At 46.0% G+C, this 24,387-nt stretch overlaps 1 protein-coding gene across 2 annotated transcripts in view; it reads right to left on the bottom strand.

The window, feature by feature from the left end:
* arid5b (AT-rich interaction domain 5B) overlaps nucleotides 1-24,387 on the bottom strand; it is a 160,566-nt gene that overhangs the window by 28,547 nt on the left and 107,632 nt on the right. For both annotated transcript variants that reach the window (XM_078223626.1, XM_078223627.1), the window contains 2 exons: nucleotides 18,263-18,315; nucleotides 12,213-12,310 (listed from right to left, as the gene is read on the bottom strand). In XM_078223626.1, coding sequence (XP_078079752.1) covers nucleotides 12,213-12,310; nucleotides 18,263-18,315 — 151 coding nt within the window. The remainder of the gene's footprint in view (nucleotides 1-12,212; nucleotides 12,311-18,262; nucleotides 18,316-24,387) is intronic.

Here is a 24,387-nt window from a genome sequence, read left to right as displayed (position 1 = left end):
GTTTTCTCTGGGTGCTCCGGTTTCCTCCCACAGTCTGAGAGATGTGCTGGCTAGGTGAATCGGCCATGCTAAATTCTCCCTCAGTGTACCCAAACAGGCGCTGCAGTGTGGCCAAATAGGGGATTTTCACAGTAACTTCATTGCAGTGTTAATGTAAGCCTACTTGTGACTAATAAATAAACTTTACTTTTATTTTTTTAACTCACAAACTTCTCCCTCAGAGGCAGGTTTGTTATCATGGAAACAAAGCTATCACGGATATCAAAGATGAAGCTCTTAATTGCCATCTGTATCTTCTTTCTTAGGCAGTCTCTCAGATTGGAGGATGTCTGGTTCCATTCCATTTCGGAGGGTTCTTCAATAGCTGTTGTGTTTAATGAGTGAGCTGCAGACTCTGCCGCACCTTTATCAACCTTACAAAAGGCTTTGACTTTTGTCCACTACGAGGGAGCACCTTCCTCAGATCTGCCTGCCCCAGTCACCATCCTCCACCTACACTATGGCGAGTTGCGAGCCGTGATCCTCACCAATGGAACCACTGTAAGCCCAGCCTCTGCCACAACTGGGGTCGGACAAGGCTGCGTCATTGCGCCAACTTTCTTTTCCATCTTCCTCGCAACAATACCACACCTCACCCCCAAGCACGTCACCTTTAGCACGGAGATAATTTACACAAACTGTTCAACTTACATCGCCTCAAATCCAAAACCAAACTCACTCCAACCTCAGTCATAGAGCGTCAACATGCAGATGTCACTTGGTTGCATTCACTCCAAAACAGAGTTCCAGGGCACCGCTGACTCTTCCGAAACACGGAACTAATGGATCATTCACTTGTCTCCAGACTGTGCCCCTTTATGTTTGAAAATACCATTTTTTAAACTTTCAACTGACTGGAAATTCTGCGTTTTTAAACTTTGAGACAGGGCAAACTACTGAAACGTGCAAGGCCGTTGCCAGGGTGAAGGCGACAAACAGTCACAGCCCCTTCAGGGGAGTGCAAAGAATGACACATTTCCTATAATTCAGAGACCCATCAAAACTTGCAACTGTCTAAGGAAGAGACATCAAAAACGCAAAATGCTGGAAAATGAAACACTGACTGCCACAAACAGGCCTCTTCCCCCCAAAAAACCCTTTGGAAATACACAATGGGTGAAGTATTTCAGGCCAGGCTGCAGGTACTGTGGAGAGATTGCAAGGAAACTTTCAGCAAAGGAAACAAGTTGAAAGCTAGGCTCTCCCTCTCTCGCCTTTAGAACGAGTATATTACCCGGTTCGGAAACTAACTTCACTAGAAATCTACCGGCAAACCGAGATCGTGTAATAATTGCAACATCTACGTTTGATCATATTCGCGGAATCTGTGAATCCAAATCAGGTGCAAACTTTTAGAAGTTTCAAGGACAATCAGAGGGCATTGAACTGTAGAATATTTTCACTTTTTTTTAAACTGGACACTAAAATCCCTTATTGCTGAGATGAGGGGGCGTGGCCAAGAGGGGGCACGGCCAAGAGGGGGCACGGCCAAGAGGGGGCACGGCCAAGAGGGGGCACGGCCAAGAGGGGGCATGGCCAAGAGGGGGCACGGCCAAGAGGGGGCACGGCCAAGAGGGGGCACGGCCAAGAGGGGGCACAGTCAAGAGGGGGCACAGTCAAGAGGGGGCACAGGACGTCACGTTTTTATGATTTTGTCCTGGCTTTAAGCATTAATAACCCCACCCTCACCTTATCCAATGGCCATCTGTATGTATATCTGAATCTATGTACCAGAGGTGAATTAATATTGTGCACTTCAACATGCACATTGACTGGCAGACTCAAGTCGGTAAGGGTGGAATGGAGGAAGAGTTCTTAGAATGCTGTCGGGATAGTTTCCTTGAACAGCATGTTACGGAACCGACGAGGGAACGAGCTATTTTGGATCTGGTATTGTGTAACGAGGTAGGTAGAATTAAGGATCTTATTGTGAAGGACCCTCTTGGGTCTAGTGACCACAATATGGTCGAATTTCTGATTCAGATGGAAGAGGAGAAAGTTTGGTCTCAAACCAGTGTCCTCTGTTTGAACAGAGGGAAATATGATAGGATGAGGGATGAATTGGCTAAGGTAGACTGGGAGAGCAGGCTGGCAGGTAGGATAGCTGAGGAACAGTGGAGGATTTTTAAGGAGATCCTTTTCAGTTCTCAGCAAAAGTATATTCCAGCAAAAAACAAGGATTGTAAGAAAAGGGAGAACCAGCCGTGGATAACGAAGGAAATAAAGGAGAGTATTAAAATAAAAACAGCTGCGTACAGAGTGGCCAAAAATAGTGGAGAAACAAGTGATTGGGAAAAATTTAAGAAACAACAAAGAGAGACTAAGAAAGCGATAAAGAAAGGAAGGATAGACTATGAAGCTAGGCTAGCAATTAATATAAAAAATGATAGTAAAAGTTTTTATAAATATATAAAAAGGAATAGAGTGGCTAGAGTGAATGTTGGACCCTTGGAGGACGAGAGGGGGGAGTTAATAGTGGGAAATGAGGATATGGCTGAGTCTTTAAATACGTTTTTTGTGTCGGTCTTCACGGTGGAGGACACAAATAGTTTGCCAAATATTAACGATAGAGGGTTGGCAGCAGGAGAAATACTTAATACGATTAATGTTACCAGAGAGGCAGTGCTGGGTAGACTAATGGGACTGAAGGTGGACAAGTCCCCGGGTCCGGATGGAATGCATCCCAGGGTATTGAAAGAAATGTCAGAGGTAATAGTGGATGCGTTAGTGATTATTTATCAAAACTCGTTGCATTCTGGGGTAGTGCCGGTTGATTGGAAAACGGCTAATGTTACGCCGCTGTTTAAAAAAGGAAGGAGACAAAAGGCGGGTAACTATAGGCCGGTCAGCTTAACGTCTGTAGTAGGGAAAATGCTGGAATCCATTATTAAAGAGGAGATAGCAGGGCATCTGGATAGAAATGGTTCGATCAATCAGACGCAGCATGGATTCATGAGGGGAAAGTCGTGCTTGACGAACATGTTGGATTTTTATGAAGATGTGATGAGGGCGGTTGATGGAGGAGAACCGGTGGATGCGGTGTTTTTGGATTTCCAAAAGGCGTTTGATAAGGTGCCCCATAAAAGGCTGCTGAAGAAGATTAGGGCACACGGAGTTGGGGGTAGTGTGTTAAAGTGGATTGGGGACTGGCTATCCGACAGGAAGCAAAGAGTCGGAATAAATGGGTGTTTTTCCGGTTGGAGGAAGGTAACTAGTGGCGTGCCGCAGGGATCGGTACTCGGGCCGCAACTGTTTACCATTTATATAGATGATCTGGAGGAGGGGACGGAGTGTAGGGTAACGAAGTTTGCAGACGACACAAAGATAAGTGGAAAAGTGAATCGTGTGGAGGACGGAGAAGATCTGCAGAGAGATTTGGACAGGCTGAGTGAGTGGGCGAGGATATGGCAAATGGAGTATAACGTTGATAAATGCGAGGTTATACACTTTGGAGGAAATAATAACAAATGGGATTACTATCTCAATGGAAACAAATTAAAACATGCTACCGTGCAAAGGGACCTGGGGGTCCTTGTGCATGAGACGCAAAAGCCCAGTCTGCAGGTACAACAGGTGATCAAGAAGGCAAATGGGATGTTGGCCTATATTGCGAGGGGGATAGAATATAAAAGCAGGGATGTCTTGATGCACCTGTACAGGGCATTGGTGAGGCCGCAGCTGGAATACTGTGTGCAGTATTGGTCCCCTTATATGAGGAAGGATATATTGGCATTGGAGGGAGTGCAGAGAAGGTTCACCAGGTTGATACCGGAGATGAGGGGTTTGGATTATGAGGAGAGGCTGAGGAGATTGGGTTTGTACTCGTTGGAGTTTAGAAGGATGAGGGGGGATCTTATGGAGACTTATAAGATAATGCGGGGGCTGGATAGGGTGGAGGCGGAGAGATTCTTTCCACTTAGTAAGGAAGTTAAAACTAGAGGACACAGCCTCAAAATAAAGGGGGGTCGGTTTAAGACACAGTTGAGGAGGAACTTCTTCTCCCAGAGGGTGGTGAATCTCTGGAATTCTCTGCCCACTGAGGTGGTGGAGGCTACCTCGCTGAATATGTTTAAAGCGCGGATAGATGGATTCCTGAGCGGTAAGGGAATTAAGGGTTATGGGGATCAGGCGGGTAAGTGGTACTGATCCACGTCAGATCAGCCATGATCTTATTGAATGGCGGGGCAGGCTCGAGGGGCTAGATGGCCTACTCCTGCTCCTATTTCTTATGTTCTTATGATACGCAGCAACGAGTTTCCTCAATGACAAAACACAAAAGGTTTGTCGTGGACCTGAATGCTCACAGTTTTGCTCTAAAGATGCCAACGTTGCCGTTTGAAAAACAGATCATCAGATTATTTAACACAGCACAGTGACGACAGCGTCATCTCACTAACATTTAACTCACTTTCTTCCCCTGCTTGAGTCAGGCCTGGGATCCTTTCCAAGAAAAATAAAATGTCTTTGCCAATCTGGTCCGATGACTTTTCAGGAGGAGATCCTCAGTGTTATCTCAAAGCACCTTTGTCAGAACCCACCTAAAGATTCATCCTGGAAACAAGCTGCTTTTCTGTTGTGAACATTCTGGACAGGATCAGAGGGGGGAACGTTAAAGCACCAGGGAGATGTCTTTTCAAACTAATCACTCCCAAGTGCCAGTATTTAAAATCAATACTCACTCAGTAAAGACAACAGGCAGTGGGGAACAATTCAGAAACTTTCCACTTAAACCAGGAATTGCATTAACAGATTCAGCTCCTCATCCGGTTAATATTCTGCAGTAGACAATTCCAGATCTTTTTAAACTGACTGACATGAACTCACTTTTTAAAAACACACAAGTTCTCAGGATGTGGGCAAGTTTGGACTTGGTCAGGGACCTGGGTTCAATTCTGGCCTTGCGTGGGTTTCCTCCGGGTGCTCTGGTTTCCTCCCACACTTCAAAGATGTGCGGGTTAGGGTGATTGGCCATGCTATATTGCCCCTTAGTGTCAGGGAAGTAGCAGGGTTAATATGTGGGGTTACGGAGATATCGGACCTGGGTGAGATTGTCATTGGTGCAGGCTCGATGGGCCAAATGGCCTCCTTCTACACTGGAGGGATTCTATGATTGTCCATCCTTAGTTGCCCTCATGAAGGTTGGGGCAATTGTTTTACAAACGAGTTACTGTTGTTAATGCATCATCACATCCATTCTGTTTCCTTTGACCCATTGGGAGTAGTGGGGGAAGTGGTGAAGGATTTCTGAACTGATTATCAGCCATTGAACCAGGTTGAACCTCCTTCTGTGGCTAACAAGTCCTGGTGTTGGAGTCGAACCCAGAACATCTGTTCCTGTGGCAGGGGTGCTACCCACCGTGCCACAAGGTCTCTGCGCTGATGAGCTTGTTGTTAGGACACCTCATAAGGACGTTAGGAATTAGCTGCACAGCAATAAACTAGATCCAATCAGGTGACCACAGCAGTTTTGCTATGCTGACAGATCCAGTTGTGTAAATCGAAAGTTAATCCACCTCAGTTTTGTGACTTGTCATTGTGGGATTTGAACTCACTGCCTCCAGTTCACATCATTTTAAAGTGTAACGATCTATCCATCGCGGTTAGGGTTTCTTTCACCACTTTTCCACAGCAACGTGGAGGGGGAAAAGTTATATTTCAGGATTTGCCATTTCAAGCAATGTTTATTCATGCAGATTTCATTTTAATAAGACACCGAGACCAAAGCTGTTTAACATGCTAACGAGCTAACATGTTCAACATGCTAACGAGCTGAACCCTGAAGTGGTTTCTTCCCCCCCCCAAACATATAACATATAACCCATCTCAGGAGTGTGGTCAGAGTATATATCCAGCATGGTTTACTCAGGGCTGGAGAAATGTCTTCAAAAGGGTGGTGAATCTTTCAAATTCGCCACCCCAGAGGATTGTTGATGTGCCGTCTTTTTAAGGCCAAGAGGGTTTTCCGGTATCTCAAGGGAATGGCAGCCACAGGCTCAAAGGGGCTGAGTGGCCTACTCCTGCTCCTATTTCTTATGTTTTTACTGAATGCTCAAATGGACTTTATGGGATGACTTTTTTAAAATTCCATTGTGGGCCATGGCATCGCTGACTGGCCAGCATTTATTGCAAGACGTTTAACAACACCAGGTTAAAGTCCAACAGGTTTATTTGGTAGCAAAAGCCACACAAGCTTTCGGAGCTGCAAGCCCCTTCTTCAGGTGAGTGGGAATTCTGTTCACAAACAGAGCATATAAAGACACAAACTCAATTTACATGAATAATGGTTGGAATGCGAATACTTACAACTAATCAAGTCTTTAAGAAACAAAACAACATGAGTGGAGAGAGCATCAAGACAGGCTAAAAAGATGTGTATTGTCTCCAGACAAGACAGCCAGTGAAACTCTGTGGGGGTTACAAATAGTGTGACATGAACCCAATATCCCGGTTGAGGCCGTCCTCGTGTGTGCGGAACTTGGCTATCAGTTTCTGCTCAGCGACTCTGCGCCGTCGTGTGTCGCGAAGGCCGCCTTGGAGAACGCTTACCCGAATATCAGAGGCCGAATGCCCGTGACCGCTGAAGTGCTCCCCAACAGGAAGAGAGCAGCGTCTGAATGAACGGATGAATGAACACCGCTCGACAATCACCAGGCAAGACTGTTCTCTTCCTGTTGGGGAGCACTTCAGCGGTCACGGGCATTCGGCCTCTGATATTCAGGTAAGCGTTCTCCAAGGCGGCCTTCGCGACACACGACAGCGCAGAGTCGCTGAGCAGAAACTGATAGCCAAGTTCCGCACACACGAGGACGGCCTCAACCGGGATATTGGGTTCATGTCCCACTATTTGTAACCCCCACAGAGTTTCACTGGCTGTCTTGTCTGGAGACAATACACATCTTTTTAGCCTGTCTTGATGCTCTCTCCACTCATGTTGTTTTGTTTCTTAAAGACTTGATTAGTTGTAGGTATTCGCATTCCAACCATTATTCATGTAAATTGAGTTTGTGTCTTTATATGCTCTGTTTGTGAACAGAATTCCCACTCACCTGAAGAAGGGGCTTGCAGCTCCGAAAGCTTGTGTGGCTTTTGCTACCAAATAAACCTGTTGGACTTTAACCTGGTGTTGTTAAACTTCTTACTGTGTTTACCCCAGTCCAACGCCGGCATCTCCACATCAGCATTTATTGCCCATCCCTAGCCGCCCTTGAAGGGCAATTGAGAGTCAACCACATTGCTGTGGCTCTGGAGTCACATGTAGGCCAGACCAGGTAAGGACGGCAGATTTCCTTCCCTATAGGACATTCAAATGGGTTTTTCCGACAATCGACAATGGTTTCATGGTCATCAGTAGATCCTTAATTCCAGATTTATTTTTTATTGAATTCAAATTCCACCATCTGCTGTGGCGAGATTCGAACCCGGGTCCCTTGAACATTAGCTGAGTTTCTGGATTAATAGTCTAACAATAATAGCACTAGGCCATCACCTCCACAGTCTGTGTGCTGTGTAATCTGTGGAAGAAAACACCACTTGTGGCAGGGGCTCTCTGACGCTGGATTTCTCCTCAGATTGTGGACCCCGAAATGTAAAACAGAGACAGAAACACACACTGACTGTCAGACATTCCCCCAGGTTCAGGGGTTTAGAGAAGAAAGTTAGAAGTTAAAGCTTGATTCAATCAAGTGAAACAACTCACTGATGTGGGGAGATGTAACAGATTCATTATTTTCTACGAGGACTAATTAAACTGATCGAATTCAGTTGCTGTATGAAAAATCAAGCCACTTTACAATTGCTACCCAGCCTGCTTTTACTAGGGTTAGTTCATCCAAATCAGGCCTTCCTGTGTTGCAACTTTGACGTATTTTTAGAATTTTGGGTTGTGTGTTACTAACTGGCAGTGACGCACCATCATGCCTGTCAGTTGGGAAGGTTCACACTTGTTTTATTAGAATGAGTCTTGTACATCAAAAGCACTCCTTCCAGTCCGTACGGCCTATTCTCGGGGCTCTCTGAGGCAGGCTCTATGTTACTACACAAACCGGGTCAATTCTCTGATACACTGCTACATGTTTGAGGCCTCTCTGCTGTATTGTTACACAAGAGGATAGATTGGCGAACACAAGCTACCCAATAAATGCCCCAACTTCCAGACACGCGGAGAGAATTATCCCAGCTGCAACTTTAGACAGTCCACAGAACTCGATCCTCATACGCTAAGGGTTGCTTAATGTTCTAAATCAAGGAGATCTTTTTGAATGCTGCTGTACTTCACTTGACGGTTACAGATCCCTCCAATAGTTTGCAGACATCGTTTGTGTCTTTTAAATTAACTCATAAACAGATCTATGTTTACAACCTAATTACAGGGCTGAATAAAATTAACTTTAAACACACTCCTAACAGAAGCGCAGAGAGAGAGTCTTATCAATGCTGATTTACAGTTAATCATCAGTAATCCAACTAATTAAATCTGGAGCAGTGAAGAACTTTAGCCAAGTGAGTGGTAATTTGTAATAAATTCTGACAATGATGGATCGTTTCTGAGCAAATTAAGGCTGACTAAGACGTTTGCTTCTCGCGTATAGGAGCTGATTTGAATTAAAACAAACTACAGACAGGGCTTGGACCAGTTAAAGCCTCAGGGATATTATTGAAATCATCAGCATTAAATTATTCCTGCTTTGCTTAAACTAAAAGCTTCCATCCAACATCAAAACCACATCACAGCAAAAGAAAATCAAATGAATTCATTCTGCACTGGATGTAAAATAAACCTCGTCAAAATAAGCAGAGTGCCGGGTGCACATTGAGAAACCAAAGGCAATCCACCCTGACAACCCAGCGTCCCACTTCAGCAGATCAAAACACAAACTCCGATCAGTAGCTTTCTCAGATTTAGCCATTTCTTGCCTAACGGGTGGGGCAGAAAGAGATCTCTGAATCAAGCCCGTCTATCAGTTTCCACCGCCAGCAGATCATTTCTGTGTTTGACAGCTTGCCAGATATAAAAACCACAATAATCGAATACATTCAAAGAGCTAGCTGTTGTGAACTCACCAAGGCTGGATCACACACTGAAAATGCCTTCAGAAAGATTGGAGCCATGCAAAACTCTCACAGAACAGCACAGGAGAAAACATTCATTCTGTCACCCAGGATTAAGTAGCATTCCAAATTTACTGGCATTCTGGATTAACCAGCATTCCAGTTCAGGCCCGCAGGTTAACAAGAACTGGTGATCAGAAACCGGGGATTAACTAGCGCTGTGGATCAGAAACCCGGGATTAACTAGTACTGTAGGAGCAGAAACCGGGAATTAACTAGCACTGTGGATCAGAAACCCAGGATTAACTAGCACTGTGGATCACAAACCCGGGATTAACTAGTACTGTGGAGCAAACCTGGGATTAACTAGCACTGTGGATCACAAACCCGGGATTAACTAGCGCTGTGGATCACAAACCCGGGATTAGCTAGTGGTCTGGATCAGAAACCCGGGATTAACTAATGCTGTGAATTAGAAACCCAGGATTAACTAGTGCTCTGGATCACAATCCCGGGATTAACTAGCGCTGTGGATCAGAAACCCAGGATTAAGTAGCGCTATGGATCAGAAATCCGGAATAACTAGCGCTGTCAATCAGAAACCCGGGATTAACTAGCGCTACAGGTCAGAAACCCAGGATTAACTGATTAACTATTTATTTAAGAAGGGTAGCAAGGATAACCTGGGTAATTATAGGCCAGTGAGCTTGACGTCCGTGGTAGGGAAATTGTTGGAGAAGATTCTTAGAGATAGGATCTATACACATTTAGAACTGAATAATCTCAATAGCGATAGACAACATGGTTTGTACGAGGGAGGTCATGCCTCACAAATTTGGTTGAGTTTTTTGTGGACAAAAATGATTGACGAGGCAAGGGCCGTGGATGTCGTCTACATGGATTTTAGTAAAGCATTTGACAAGGTCCCTCATGGCAGGCTGGTGCAAAAAGTTAAATCTCACAGGATCAAAGGTGAGCTAGCTGGATAGGTACAGAACTGGCTTGGCCATAGAAGACAGAGGGTAATAGTGGAGGGGTCTTTTTCTGATTGGAGGTCTGTGACTAGTGGTGTTCCGCAGGGCTCTGTACTGGGATCTCTGCTGTTTGTGATATATATAAATGATTTGGAAGAAGATGTAGCAAGTCTGATTAGTAAGTTTGCGGACGACACAAAGTTTGCTGGAGTTGCGGATAGTGATGAACATTGTCAGAGAATACAGCAGGATATAGATAGGCTGGAAAGTTGGGCGGAGAAATGGCAGATGGAAAATAATCCAGATAAATGTGAAGTGATGCATTTTGGTAGATCTAATGTGGGGCGGGGGGGGGCTATACAATTAATGGCAGAACCATCAGGAGCATAGACTCACAGAGGGATCTGGGTGTGCAAGTCCACAGATCCTTAAAGGTGGCAGCACAGATGGAAAAGGTGGTGAAGAAGGCATATGTCATGCTTGCCTTTATTGGACAGGGCATAGAGTATAAAAGTTGGCATATGATGTTGCAGTTATATAGAACGTTGGTTAGGCCACATTTGGAATACTGCGTCCAGTTCTGGTCGCCACACTACCAGAAGGACGTGGAGGCTTTGGAGAGAATGCAGAAAAGGTTTACCAGGATGTTGCCTGCTAGGGAGGGTATTAGCTATGAGGAGAGATTGAGTAAACTAGGGTTGTTCTCGCTGGAAAGACGGAGGTTGAGGGGCGACCTAATAGAAGTTTATAAAATTATGAAGGGTGAACAGTTGGAAGCTTTTTCCCAGGTCGGAAATGACAAACACAAGAGGTCACAAGTTCAAGGTAAGGGGGGCAAGGTTCAATACAGATATGCGGGGGACGTATTTTACACAGAGGGTGGTGGGGGCCTGGAATGCACTGCCAAGCAAGGTGGTTGAGGCAGACACGCGTGGATCATTTAAGACTTATCTAGATAGCCACATGAACAGACTGGGAATAGAGGGATACAAACGGACGGTCTAGTTCGGAACACATGATCGGTGCAGGCTTGGAGGGCCGAAGGGCCTGTTCCTGTGCTGTATTGTTCTTTGTTCTTTGATTAACTAGCACTATGGGTCAGAAACCCAGGATTAACTAGCACTGTGGACCAGAAACCTGGGATTAACTAGCGCTGTGGAGCAGAAACCCGGGATTAACTAGCACTGTGAATCAGAAACCCGGGATTAACTAGCGCTGTGAATCGGAAACCCAGGATTAACTAGCACTGTGGATCAGAAACCCAGGATTAACTAGCACTGTGAATCAGAAACCCAGGATTAACTAGCACTGTGGATCAGAAACCTGGGATTAACTAGCGCTCTGGATCAGAAACCCAGGATGAACTAGCACTGTGGATCAGAAACCCAGGATTAACTAGCACTGTGGATCAGAAACCCAGGATTAACCAGTGCTGTGAACCCGAATCCCAGGATTAACTAGCACTGTGGATCAGAAACCCAGGATTAACTAGCACTCTGGATCAGAAATCTGGGATTAACTAGCGCTGTGGGTCACAAACCCGGGATTAACTAGCACTCTGGATCAGAAATCTGGGATTAACTAGCGCTGTGGATCAAAAACCCGGGATTAACTAGCACTGTGGATCAAAAACCCAGGATTAACTAACGCTGTGGATCAAAAACCCGGGATTAACTAGCACTGTGGATCAAAAACCCAGGATTAATTAGCGCTGTGTATCAGAAACCCGGGATTAACTAGCACTGTGGATCAGAAACCCGGGATTAACTAGCGCTGTGAATCGGAAACCCGGGATTAACTAGCACTGTGGATCAGAAACCCGGGATTAACCAGCGCTGTGGATCGTCTGCCTGGGATGAATGAATGCTTTGCTTATTTAGCATCAACAATCACCGCCTGTTTTAGAAATCAGTCTGTTGTCTCTCCCGTTGCGATGTGTGGGAGTTAGATTTGGGTGGTTTCTAGAGCCAGTTAATTCTCAATAGCAAATACGAGCTCTCTCCCGATAGTTTAATGATTACAACAACCCCACAGTGAAGCTAACAGTTCCAAGTGCTTTTCAGATTTGGTGCTAGAGGGTGCTACAGTTATTGGTCCAGAAAGACTCATGCACAACAGCCCGTGAGTGCATCTCTTTTTCACCAACCTTACCTCTCGTAATGCCTTCGAGTACATGTCGCTGCGCTGGTACTACCCGGGTTTCCACCCAACTCATCATAAATCTGCTTCCACTGTCGACGGGCAGTTATCTGTCACAAACATAGCGAAGGAGTTAGTTAGCAGCCTGGGATTTACATTCCGAATCCTGGTCAGTCACCAGTGTCTTTCTGAAATCCTGCAGTGGGCATTCTGCCAATTTTCAGATGTATGGGTCCATATAATCCCCTTACGGGGTATTACAAAAACCAGCGAGACTCCCCTCTCCCTAACTCCATCTCCTGCTCTTGCATTCACAGGAGTCGGTGGCACAATGGTATTGTCATTGGATTAGTGACTCAGAGACCCAGGGTGATGCTCTGCAGACCCCAGTTCGAATCCCACCATGGCAGATGGTGAAATTTGAATTGAATAAAAATCTGGAAATTAAGAATCTACTGATGACCATGAAACCATTGTCGATTGTAGGAAAACCCCATCTGATTCACTAATGTCCTTTCGGGAAGGAAATCTGCCGTCCTTACCTGGCCTGGTCTACATGTGACTCCAGAGCCACAGCAATGTGGTTGACTTTCAAGGGGCATAAATGCTGTCCCAGCCAGTGACGCCCACGCCCCATGAAAGAATATTTTTTTAAAATCCGAACTCGCCCAAAATTAAAGGACTAAACAGGGAGTCAGATAGGGCAAAAAATAAAAATACAAGAACCTTTTCCCCGCAGTTCTTTTCAGTCCTCAGTTTCTAAAATCTGTTATATAAAAGCTCCACCCATTCCCCACTGTCCTCCTGCCCTATCCTCCTGTTGAGGGAAAGCTTGCTTTCATTCCTCTAGTAAGGACGTCAGATGTTGCAAATGGCAGCCATGTCATTGTCAAGTGGTTTTATTCCCACTGAATTCCTACAGTGTAGATAGAAGGAGGTCATTCGGCCCATCAATTCTCACCAGCTCTCCGAAAGAGCATCCCACCCAGGCTTTCCCTTCCGCCCAATCCCCATAACTCCACGTATTTACTTAGCTAATCCCCCTAACCTATGCATCTTGGGTCACTGCGGGACAATTTATCATGGCCAATCCACCTAACCTGCACATCTTTGGACTGTGGGAGGAAACCGGAGCACCTGGAGGAAACCCACGCAGACACGGGGAGAACGTGCAGACTCCGCACAGACAGTGACCCAAGACCGGAATTGAACCCGGAGACCCTGGCGCTGGGAGACAGCAATGCTAACCACTGTGCGGCCTGGATTCTGTGACACCGCCTGGACTGACCCCCAGAGCCAAGTGACCAGAGTCGGTGCCCCTGATGAGACAGGTGGATTTAATATGCATCATTTCAGAGTCCAGTCAGGCAGTGACATCCGATTCACGCCACACTTGCTTCCCCTGGGTGTGAAGCCACAATTGTTGTGGACCAATAGTAAATCTGTGGTAAGGGAATGAGTGAACAACACATTGAATATTCAGTCACTGTAAGGTGTTCGATTTACGCCGCCAGCTCCCTCTGTTAGGTTTGCAGTTATAATGTATACTGTTCCTAGTTAATGTCCTGACTGCATTTCTCAAAGACAACTTCAGCACAGTCACACATTCAGAAAAACAGGCCTCACACAAGTGGGGAAACCCAGTTCCACTGCAGACAAATTTGCATAAAAGCCCTAGTACGAAAACAGTGCATCATGTCGAGAAAGTGGGCTTTTGCATGGTGCATCCTTCAATAGCATTTCATTATTGAACAGAAAATCCAGACAAAGACTGCTTTGTTAAAGGAAAGAATTGTTTTCAACAGTGCTACCTCTTGCATCTGTTCACTTACAATTATGCTTTTTACTTCCTGTAAATAACATTTACAACGACGATGGAGGTTTTGTGAATAAATGGATGGTATATTAAAGGTGTCTGAACTCGCAAATAACAAATTCTTACCCAGCTGTGCATAAAGGAAACAGATTCCCTGGTGTGAACACTGTATATTTAAAGATGTTTTAGGAACTGAAACTACTTAGATTGTGACATTCCAGTGACCATCAGGTCAGCACACTGCAACGCGGAGAAAGCTAGGGGGAGAAGGGGGGACAAAGTGAGAGGGGGAACCAGAGGGATGAGAAAGGGCACCTGAGCAGAGGGAGAAACAAAGAGAATAAGGAATTAGTGAGGGGAAGAGAAAGTCTGAGAGAAACAGAGAATAACGGAGAGTGGGGAGGAGGGAGGGGGGGGAGAAAGTCTGAGAGAAACAGTGGGGGGGGGGGGGAAGAGAAAGTCTGAGAGAAACAGAGAATAACGGGGAGCAGGAGGGATAGGGAATTTGATGGGAAAACACAAATGAGAAATATCAATGGGCCACAACTTCCAAATAGTGTCGGACAGTGATGTCCCGCTGGGTGGCATGGTGGCACAGTGGTTAACACTGCTGCCTCACAGCGCCGGGGACCCGGGTTCGATTCCCGGTTTGGGTCACTGTCTGTGTGGAGTTTGCACGTTCTCCCCGTGTCTGCGTGGGTTTCCTCCGGGTGCTCCGGTTTCCTCCTGTAGTCTGAAAGACGTGCTGGTTAGGTGCATTGGCCGTGCTAAATTCTCCCTCACTGTACTCTAACATGCGCTGGAGTGTGACGACTAGGGGATTTTCACAATAACTTGTGACACCAATAAATAAACTTCAAATTTCTAGCATACTGACCTGCTCCGAAAAAGTGTTGAAAACTCTGCTGGTGGGGGCTGCTTGGAGCCCTGCAACAATAGAACCCCCACAGACCCCAGCCCAGTCCCGAGCAGCCAACTCCGGGAGGCCACACCCCCTTTTATTTACCACACTGGCTGCCATAAAGCAGGTGGGTTTAAAAAGCCCAGTGAAATTGACAGGCAGTGTCAGGTCGAGGGATTGGGGTCGGGGAGAGGAAGGGGAAGGGTGTTGTGTCACGTCGGGGTAGGGGTTGGGAACATCCTGGAGGATGATGAATGGGGGAGGGTCAGGAGTGTAGGGGGTGCCGATGCAGAGCTCAGTCTGGGTATTCCAAATAGTTACACTGAAACGGATATATTTCACTCTTTCAGAGTTAGTGTAACACTAGCAGAAACATCGACAGTTAGTGATTTAAATCACCTTGTCGGATGGTTCCCAGCCCAGCGCAATTGTCCAGGGGAAGTTAGCCCTTCCAGACAATTGTCAAGTAAACCCTCACATGGGAACTTCCGAGAGGGATTCCCCAATGCGTAATCCCACATCCGACACTGGGGAGCCAGGAAGTTACAATATCCTAACTTCCAAACAACATACAGATGAAAATTCCACTTGTATCTGAGGATGTAAACAGTGACTAGCGTTACACTCAAATGGCTTGACCTGTGATCTTTTAGAACAATCTCCCTTTCACAACATTTGTAAGAATTTTACTTCTCCAAAAATGAAGCAACCGCTTCAGTTACCAAAAATGTCTGTTGTCCCAACAGTATTAAAACTAGAATGATTCGCTCAGACAGAGATGAGCAAAACCTTGGAGGGGTTACGATGAAAATAGAATTCGCATTGAGATCGAATCTCATCACGCTTTCGGGAAAATCTCAATGTTCACCATACTCAATTATTGACTTCAGGAATTTGGGACGGTAAGGCAGCCAATGGGAGCACAGCAAACAGGAAAGATGATGAGAAACTCATTAGCTGTTTAAAGAGCACAGGAACAGGAGTTGGCCATTCAGCCCTTCAAGCCTGTTGTACATTCAATTGGATCGTGCCTGATCTACATCCAAACTCTTTTTATCTTTCATATCTCTTCCTACTTACCCAACAAGCAGCTATCATCCACAGATTAGAGTGCTTCATCTGACCAAACCTCAACAGCTTTTTGGGGGACAGACTTCTACATTTCCACGAGCCTGTTTGTGAAGAAGTGCTTCCTGACGTTAGCTGAATGGCCTAACTTTAATTTGAAGGTTATGAACTCTTGTTCTGGACTCCTCCGCCAGAGAAAACAGCTTCACTCTACTGAATTGGCAGGCAGTGACTAGTGGGGTTCCGCAGGGATCTGTGCTCGGACTCCAACCGTTCACATTATATATTAATGATTTGGAAGAGGGAACTAAATGTATTATCTCCAAATTTGTAGACGATACAAAGTTGGGTGGGAGGGTGAGCTGTGAGGAGGATGCAGAGATGCTTCAGCGTGATTTAGTCAGGCAAATGTGAGGTTATCCACTTTGGTAGCAATAATAGGCAGACAGATTATTACTTCAATGGGTGTAAATTGAAAGAAGTGGATACTCAGCGAGACCTTGGTGTCCTCATGCATCAGTCGCTGAAAGTAAGCTTGCAGGTACAGCAGGCAGTAAAAAAGGCAAATGATATGTTGGCCTTCACAGTGAGAGGATTTGAGTATAGGTATAGGGATGTTTTACTGCAATTGTATAGGGCATTGGTGAGGCCACACCTGGAGTATTGTGTGCAGTTTTGGTGTCCTGACCTGAGGAAGGATGTCCTTGCTATAGAGGGAGTACAGCGAAGGTTTACCAGGCTGATTCCTAGGATGGCAGGTCTGTCAGATGACTGTCATAAATCGGTTAGGATTATATTCACTGGGGTTTAGAAGAGTGAGAGGGGATCTCATAGAAACTTATAAAATTCTAACAAGGTTAGACAGGATAGATTCAGAAAGAATGTTCCCGATGGTGGGGGAGTGCAGAACTAGGGGTCATAGTTTGAGGATAAGGGGTAAACCTTTTAGAACTGAGGTGAGGAGGAACTTCTTCACCCAGAGACTGGTGAATGTGTGGAATTCACTACCACCAAGTGTAGTTGAGTCCAAAACACTGTCTGATTTCGAGAAGAAATTAGATATAGCTCTTGGGGCTAAAGGGATCAAGGGATATGGGGGGAAGGGGGGGGGATCAGGATATTGAATTTGATGTTCAGACATGATCAAAATGAATGGCCGATCAGGCTCGAAGGGCCGAATGGCCTCCTCCTGCTAGTTTCTATGCCTGTTTCTATGTATGAATCTGTTATTCATCTTAAACACCTCCCTCGGATCACCCGTTAATCCTCTGCATGCTTTTATTTCCTCAGGGGAGGGCAGAGGGGGCCTGGGTTTGATACCTCATCTAAAAGATGACAGGCGGGATTCTCCGAACACGTTCTGTGGCCGTCCCCCTGTAAATGAGAACGGAGAATTTGGCATTCCGGCTAAAGCTCCATTCACTTTCAGCGGCACCGGAGAATCCCAGCCGCGAGCGAGGTCGGAGGCTATTGGTGGACACCTCCAAATGTGCCGCCCTCCCTCAGCGCTGCACTCGTGTGTGTGCCTGGATCTTGTGCTCGTGGTTCTGGAGGTGGGACTCAAACCAACAGCCTTCAGACTCAAGCTCAGCAACCAAGATGATTGAGAAGTTATTCTTTTAAAACAGCCATTTTCTTCCCGTACAAATAATTGTTATGTTACGTGAACAATTTGTCCAAAATAATGTAAGCCATGCTATACACAGACTGTAACTCAATCATATTGGTGTAATACTGAGTGACCAGACTTGTAAAAGATGTAGGCTTCCTTCCTCATTATACTGATGGTTTTTAATATTCCACATTAGCTTGTCAAAGGAACCATTGACAAATGGTCTTTACAATTCTTTAACAACCATTACTGACTCACTTTGCAGCCATTAATACTTTCCCATATTACAAACGAACAGATGCCAAGTAAGCAGCCAAGTAAAAAATTCCTTTCTCCAGTCTTGGCTTGGTTTTATAATTGTCCCCTTTGAGAGGCAACATGGGAAAAAATTACAGAGTTCACTTTTTTTCCTTGACAGAGGGGCTGTTACATGTGTTTTCCACTTATAGCGTTTTACAATAAATCTGCCCTGCTCTAAATCTGGATCTAATCTCTAGCCCCCGTTGCAAAAAAAAATGATTCTATAAACACACATACAGAATGGTTACAGCCACTCGAGGAATTTGTCAGAGCTGCTGTTTATTTATACAGAGTGCTGAATGACAAGACTGAATGGGCTAAGGTTACAGAACGGTAATCGTTAGCGAGGGCCTTGTTGGACTTACCGCTTCATATCCTCCTAGACTCTGGGCGGCTTGAAACATGGTCCAAAGGTTAACTGTTGAAAAGACAATGAGTGCAAAAATAAGGATTAATGGAGGAACAAGAAGAAAGTAACTGTATGCATTTAGATAGCTCAAGGAGACAGTATTAAGTAAACAGTTTGTCCTATTTATATGTACAAAACACACATCAGACATCACTTCTTTCAGAGCAATGTGCCATGTTAACTGACCAGCTAACTCTTGGGCTTTAACAACGTGTAGGAATTTGGCCTTTGTCCATTGTGTAGGTAAACAACATGGACCCCCACAGGCAGAGCCCCCATGAATAAAAGACACGCATTTATATGACCCCTTTTACCAGTTCAGCATGCGCCAAATCTCAACAGTGTAGTCCCCGTGGTAATGGAGGAAATACAGCAGCAAATGTGTATAAGCAAGGTCCCACAAACAGCAGTGAGATAGTGAACAGATGATTTGTTTTAGACACAGGCCGTGGGATAAATATTGGCCAGAACATGGCAGGGGGAACGGGGACAGGGGAAAGTAGGAGTGGGGAGAGAGAGCTCACCGCCCTGCGCATGTTCAAAGATAGAATCACGAGTTGTCTTTTTTAAATTCATTCGTGGGACATAGGCGTCTCCGGCTGGCCAGCATTTATTGCCCTTCCCTAGTTGCTCTTGAACCGAATTTCAGAGGGCAGTTAAGAGTCAACCACATTGCTGTAGCTCTGGAGTCACATGCAGGCCAGACCGGGTAAGGACGGCAGATTTCCCTCCCCTAAAAGGGCTTTGGTGTTTTTTTTGACAATCGGCAATGGTTTCACAGTCATCAGTAGATTCTTAATTCCAGATATTCTTTATTAAATTCAAATTCCACCAGCTGCCGTGGTGGGATTCGAACCCAGGTCCCCAGAACATTAGCTGAGTTTCTGGATTGATGGTCTAGCGATCATACCACTAGGCCATTGCTTCCCCATCCTTTTTTGTCCATCCAGACGGTCAACTGAAGACAAGACCGCCAACAGTGCAGCACTACAACACTGCACATGTGCTCAAGTGTCTGCAGTGGGGTTCAAACCTGCAACCATCTGACCCAGGGGCAGGAATGAAATCAGCTGGGCTGCGGTTGTCATTAACTCACACTGTGAATACTAAGAAAGTTTCACCTTCGCCAATGACAGACTGAGGACAATCCTTATCCACAACTGGTTACAAGAGCGAGGGGGTTCGAGCATGTCCCATGGTATCAGAAGTCAGGTTATTCGGTAATATGGATCTTGGATAAGTTCTTGGTGCATAAAATATAGCTCTTCACTGATAGCAATAAAGTTTATTAGACTGGCTGGTGAGTATATCCTATGTATCGCGATTAGGGAATTTCAATAAGTAGAACACTTATTGAAATAAGAAGAATATAAGCACAGACAGGAGCAGAGACATTCATTAAAATGCAATCAGCAAAATAATTAACGCTGTAAAGATGGCAGGCAATTGCAGCAGCGATAGGATGTGGGAGCTCATGGACACCAGTGCAATCCAGGGTAAACACCATCATAGAATCTCTACAGTGTAGGAGGAGGCCATTCGGCCCATCAAGTCTACACCGACAACAATCCCAGCCAGGCCCCATCCCCATAACCCCATGTATTTACCCTACTAGTTCCCCTGACACTAAGTGGCAATTTGGCATGGCCAATCCACCTAATCTGTACACCTTTGGATTGTGGGAGGAAACCGGAGCACCCGGAGACACGGGGTGCAGATTCCACACAGACAGTCACCCAAGCCGGGAATCGAACCCGGGTCCTTCACGCTGTGAGGCAGCAGTGCTAACCACTGCGTCACCGTGCCTCCCCTCAGGTCTGCAGTAAGCATCTGGAGGAACTACAGCTCGGAGTCACTGAGCCGGAGGCTGAGCTGCAGACATTGACACATCAGGGAGGGGGCAAGGTATCTGAATCCTTTGCACTAGGAGACATTCACACCCTTTAGGGCAGAGTTGTTGATGTGGATTTTCGGAAGGCTTTCGATAAAGGTCCCACACAGGAGCTTAGTAAACATAATTAGAGCATGTGGGATAGGGGGTAATATACTGGCATGAATTGGAAACTAGTTAACAGACAGAATGTTCGGCTAAACAGGTCATGTTAAGTTTGGCAGGCTGTGACTGGTGGAGTACCACAAGGATCAGTATTTGGGCCCAGGTGTTCACAGTTTGTATCAATGATTTGGAAGTGGGGACCAAATGTAATATTTCCAAGTTCGGAACAAATTTTGGTGGGAATGTGAGTTGCGAGGAGGATGCAAAGAGGCTTCAGGTGGATTTAGACAGGCTGAGTGAGTGAGCAAGAACATGGCAGATGGAATATAATGTGGTAAAATGTGAAATTATCCACTGTGGGAGGGAAAACAGAAATGCAGAGTATTTCTTAACTGGTGGGAGATTGAGAAGTGTAGGTGTACAAAGGGACCCAGGTGTCCCTGTTCACAAGTTATTGAAAGCAATATGCAAGTGCAGCAAGAAATTCAGAAGGCAAATGGTATGCTAGCTTTTACTGCCAGAGGATTTGAGTACAGGAGTGAAGAAGTCTTGCTGCAGTTGTACAGAGCCTTGGTGAGGCCACCCCTGGAGTATTGTGTACAGTTTTGGCCTCCTCACCTAAGGAAGGATAAACCAGCCATGCAGGGATTGCAATGATCCCTGGGATGGCAAGATTGTCTTCTGAGGAAACATTGAGAAGAATGGGCCTGTATTCTCTAGAGTTTAGAAGAATGAGCTCTCACTGAAACATACAAAAATCTTACTGGGTGGGACAGGGCAGAAGCAGGAAGGATGTTTCTCCTGGCTTGGGGAAGGGGGTGGGGGGTGAGATTGAGAACCAAGGGACACAGTGTCAGAATGCGGGTAGGCCATTTAGGACTGAGCTGAGGAGAAAGTGGGTGGTGAATCTTTGGAATTTGCTGCCTCAGAGGGCTCAATCCTTGAGTATATTCAAGACTGAGACTGATAGATTATTAAAGGCATCGAGGGGTATGGGGATAGTGCCGGAAAATGGCATTGGGTAGAAGATCAGCCATAATCTTGTTGAATGGCAGAGCAAGAATGAGGGGCTGAATGGCCCACTCCTGCTCCTATTTCCTATCTTCCCCTTTGGCCTCTGTGTTCTCCCAGCATGCAACTGCAATGGATCTGTTACCGGGGGCATGGGCAGCTGGTACCCCCAACAGTGGCCCCCTAATGCCCGCAGCACCAGGTGCCACATCATCAGTACAAGGTTGCCAGAAGAAAGGTGCAACATTGAATTAATTCATGACAATGAATAACCATCGTCTGCACAGTTTCACGGTCTCTTACTGTTGTCCAAACAACGAAGCACTGCAGATGACACACTTTTAAATGTAATACTTCTCAGTGACACAAACCAACAATGGCCAACTACAGGAGGGAAAGTTGCCAAGCTTTGGTGAACATTAACCAAGATAAACCAACTGCTAAGTCAATATTCAAATCAAATAACTGGATCATCCAACTGTCACAGCTACACCTAACCCTTATGGTAAAAATCCCTCATTTTCTATTGCTCAATCCACTCCACGCGGCTCGGTATAATCTACACTCTCCACCTGCTCATTAACACAGGGTCAAGTTGCCAGCAATACGTCTTGTAAAAATATAAATGGATCTTCTGTCTGGTGATAATCCAGTTCCTGGCTACATGTTCAAATACTGTAGAGGTTCAGATGGGAAAGTTTGGGGCAGATTGTGGACAGCTTGGAAGTTTTATCATCACAAGGTGCAGAACCTTGCTCTCACCTTCGAACCGAGTGTTTCTGTTGACTTTAAATAGAGAAAATAGGAGCAGGAGGAGGCCATTTGGCCCTTCAAGCCTGCTCCACCATTCATTTTGATCATGGTTGATCATCAAACTCAGTAACCTGCTCCTACTTTCTCCCTTTGATCTCTTTAGCCCCAAGATATCTAACCCCTTCTTGAAAACATACAACATTTTGGCCTCAACTGCTTTCTGTGGTGGAGAATTCCACAGGCTCACCACCCTCTGAGTGAAGAGGTTTCTCCTCATTGGTCTGGGCCCTTTCAATTAGGCGACTGACTGAGGATTCAGCTCGGGGGTTGTGAGGGGAGCGAGGGGGGGTGGGGGGTGGGTGGGGGGGGTGGGGAGGTGGGGGGGTGGGGGGTGGAGCTGGACAGTGGAAAGATGTTCAAAGACTATCAGGAGGAAAAAGTGATTAAGCAAGGACAGGAGTCAGAGGGATGGAGTGTCAGCTTTTTGACAAGAGGCCAGATTTCATGGGAATTTCTGAAGGAAACGGGAAACGGTGAATGAATCCTTCATAAAATCAGCAAAGCCTCGGGCTGAGAGATACAAATATGAACAGACAAATATTCAAACAGTTCAAGCAGTTCCTGTATATTACAGAGCATCTAGATTATATTACCGGCTGCTAAATTAAAAAGGATGTTTGTGTAATTTTAGAGAGTGCTCTAAAATTGGTCACATGGCGCTGATTTTTAATTGTATTTTTTGATCTTGGGATCCACTTGATTCCCACAGCGTAACATCTGCAGAACAGCCTGGAGTACAGCACAATACAAATACTCTGACATCATTGCCAAGGGCCCCGAGGTAACTCTCAGGGAGTTTAAATGGTGCGAGCTCTTCTAGTAACTCCAGTTAGAGGCTTCACGGAAAAAAGATCAAACAAATTGCAACTTACATCCTCGCTTCAGTGGCAATCTAAAAAACACCCCATCTGCGTAAAGTAACTTCCACAGCCAATTATCCAGCTACGGTTAATAATCTATACTATGCACACTCAGCACTGGATTGGAAAGTGTGTACATCAAGTTACCTACAGATGTGATAATGCAGCGGTTATGTAACGAGACGAGGAGTCCAGGGCCGAGGGGTTAGCTTTTCATTTGTTTGTCCTGATTCCTGAGCGCAAACGCAGGCCGGGAGCCTGCACCAGGACCCAGAGGGAGGCAGCTGACTACTTGAGGCAGGTCTTTCTAATTAAGGATGGCGAGAGACCTCCTGGGGCTGGAGGCCAATAGGGGGCGCTTCAGCACTGACCAACAGTCCCAGTGTCTGCTGGGAGATTCTGAGGTAGGATGGGGGGCGGGGGGTGGGAGGCAGGGGGAACAACAACACCTCAAGACCACAGAGGTAGCCCCACTGGAGACCATTTACAAGGTTTCAAACTCAAAGAGGCTGCAGTTATGGTGGGTGCAGCGGTGGCTAATTGGGTGCTGTGTGTTTCTTAGCTGGGTGGAAGCTGCCCCACCCCCGCTCCTGACAGACCACACTCATCCCTCCGTCATGCTTCAGCCTCGGTGGTGGTGGGGCAGGAGGGGAGGAGGAGGAATGGGCCCTTTAAATGGCTTCCCACCATTTGCAGGTGCTGGGCGCCACAGGGCTAGAGTGGCTTAAAGGGCCACTGTCCAACTCCTATGACCTCCCATCGGACCCCACCGTGTAAAAGTGGATGGCATTGGGAACATTCAGTGCTATGTGGCAGTGTGGATGCCTGTCTAGTGTGGGGGCATGGAGGTGGTATCTTACAAGTTGATGACAGACTGCACCCAAAACGCCCTGGGGTCGATTCTGTTGCCAGGCTCTTACTGCCGGGTGAATGGGCCATCGTGTTCCCAAGCTATCCTCCCCCTCCCTCCTCAAATTAAAGGGGCCAGCAACAACCACAGTGAGACACAGAGCCTTTCTGTCTCGTGTGTCCCTGTCGCGGTGACTATTTTTACGCTTGTTGAACTGAAGCACTTTGGGACGAGCTGTGTAATTCTGCATGCACTTCCCGTGAGCTCCCTTCAACAGGTCGCCAATCAGCATGTTCCACAGTGGAGGCACTCCAGCAGTTACCCTGGGCCTGGGAGGAGGATTGCTTCTTCTCTTACTGAAGGGATGGGAATGGTCAGCCTTGGGCAAAATGCAGGAAGCAATCCTGTCAGCGCTTTACACTGCATACACTCCTTACTGGCAGACATGTCGCTATCTTTTCCCTTAACCTCTTGCCAAGAGGATCTCCCTTTCACAAACTCTTCTCTGGCAGCGATTTGTACATTTCACAAAAACATCACATTTTAGAACA

This window comes from Mustelus asterias, chromosome 11 (assembly GCF_964213995.1).
Source record: "Mustelus asterias chromosome 11, sMusAst1.hap1.1, whole genome shotgun sequence".
NCBI lineage: Eukaryota > Metazoa > Chordata > Chondrichthyes > Carcharhiniformes > Triakidae > Mustelus > Mustelus asterias.
The sequence above is the reverse complement of the archived record's forward strand: the minus strand, read 5'-3'. Positions and strand labels throughout refer to the sequence as shown.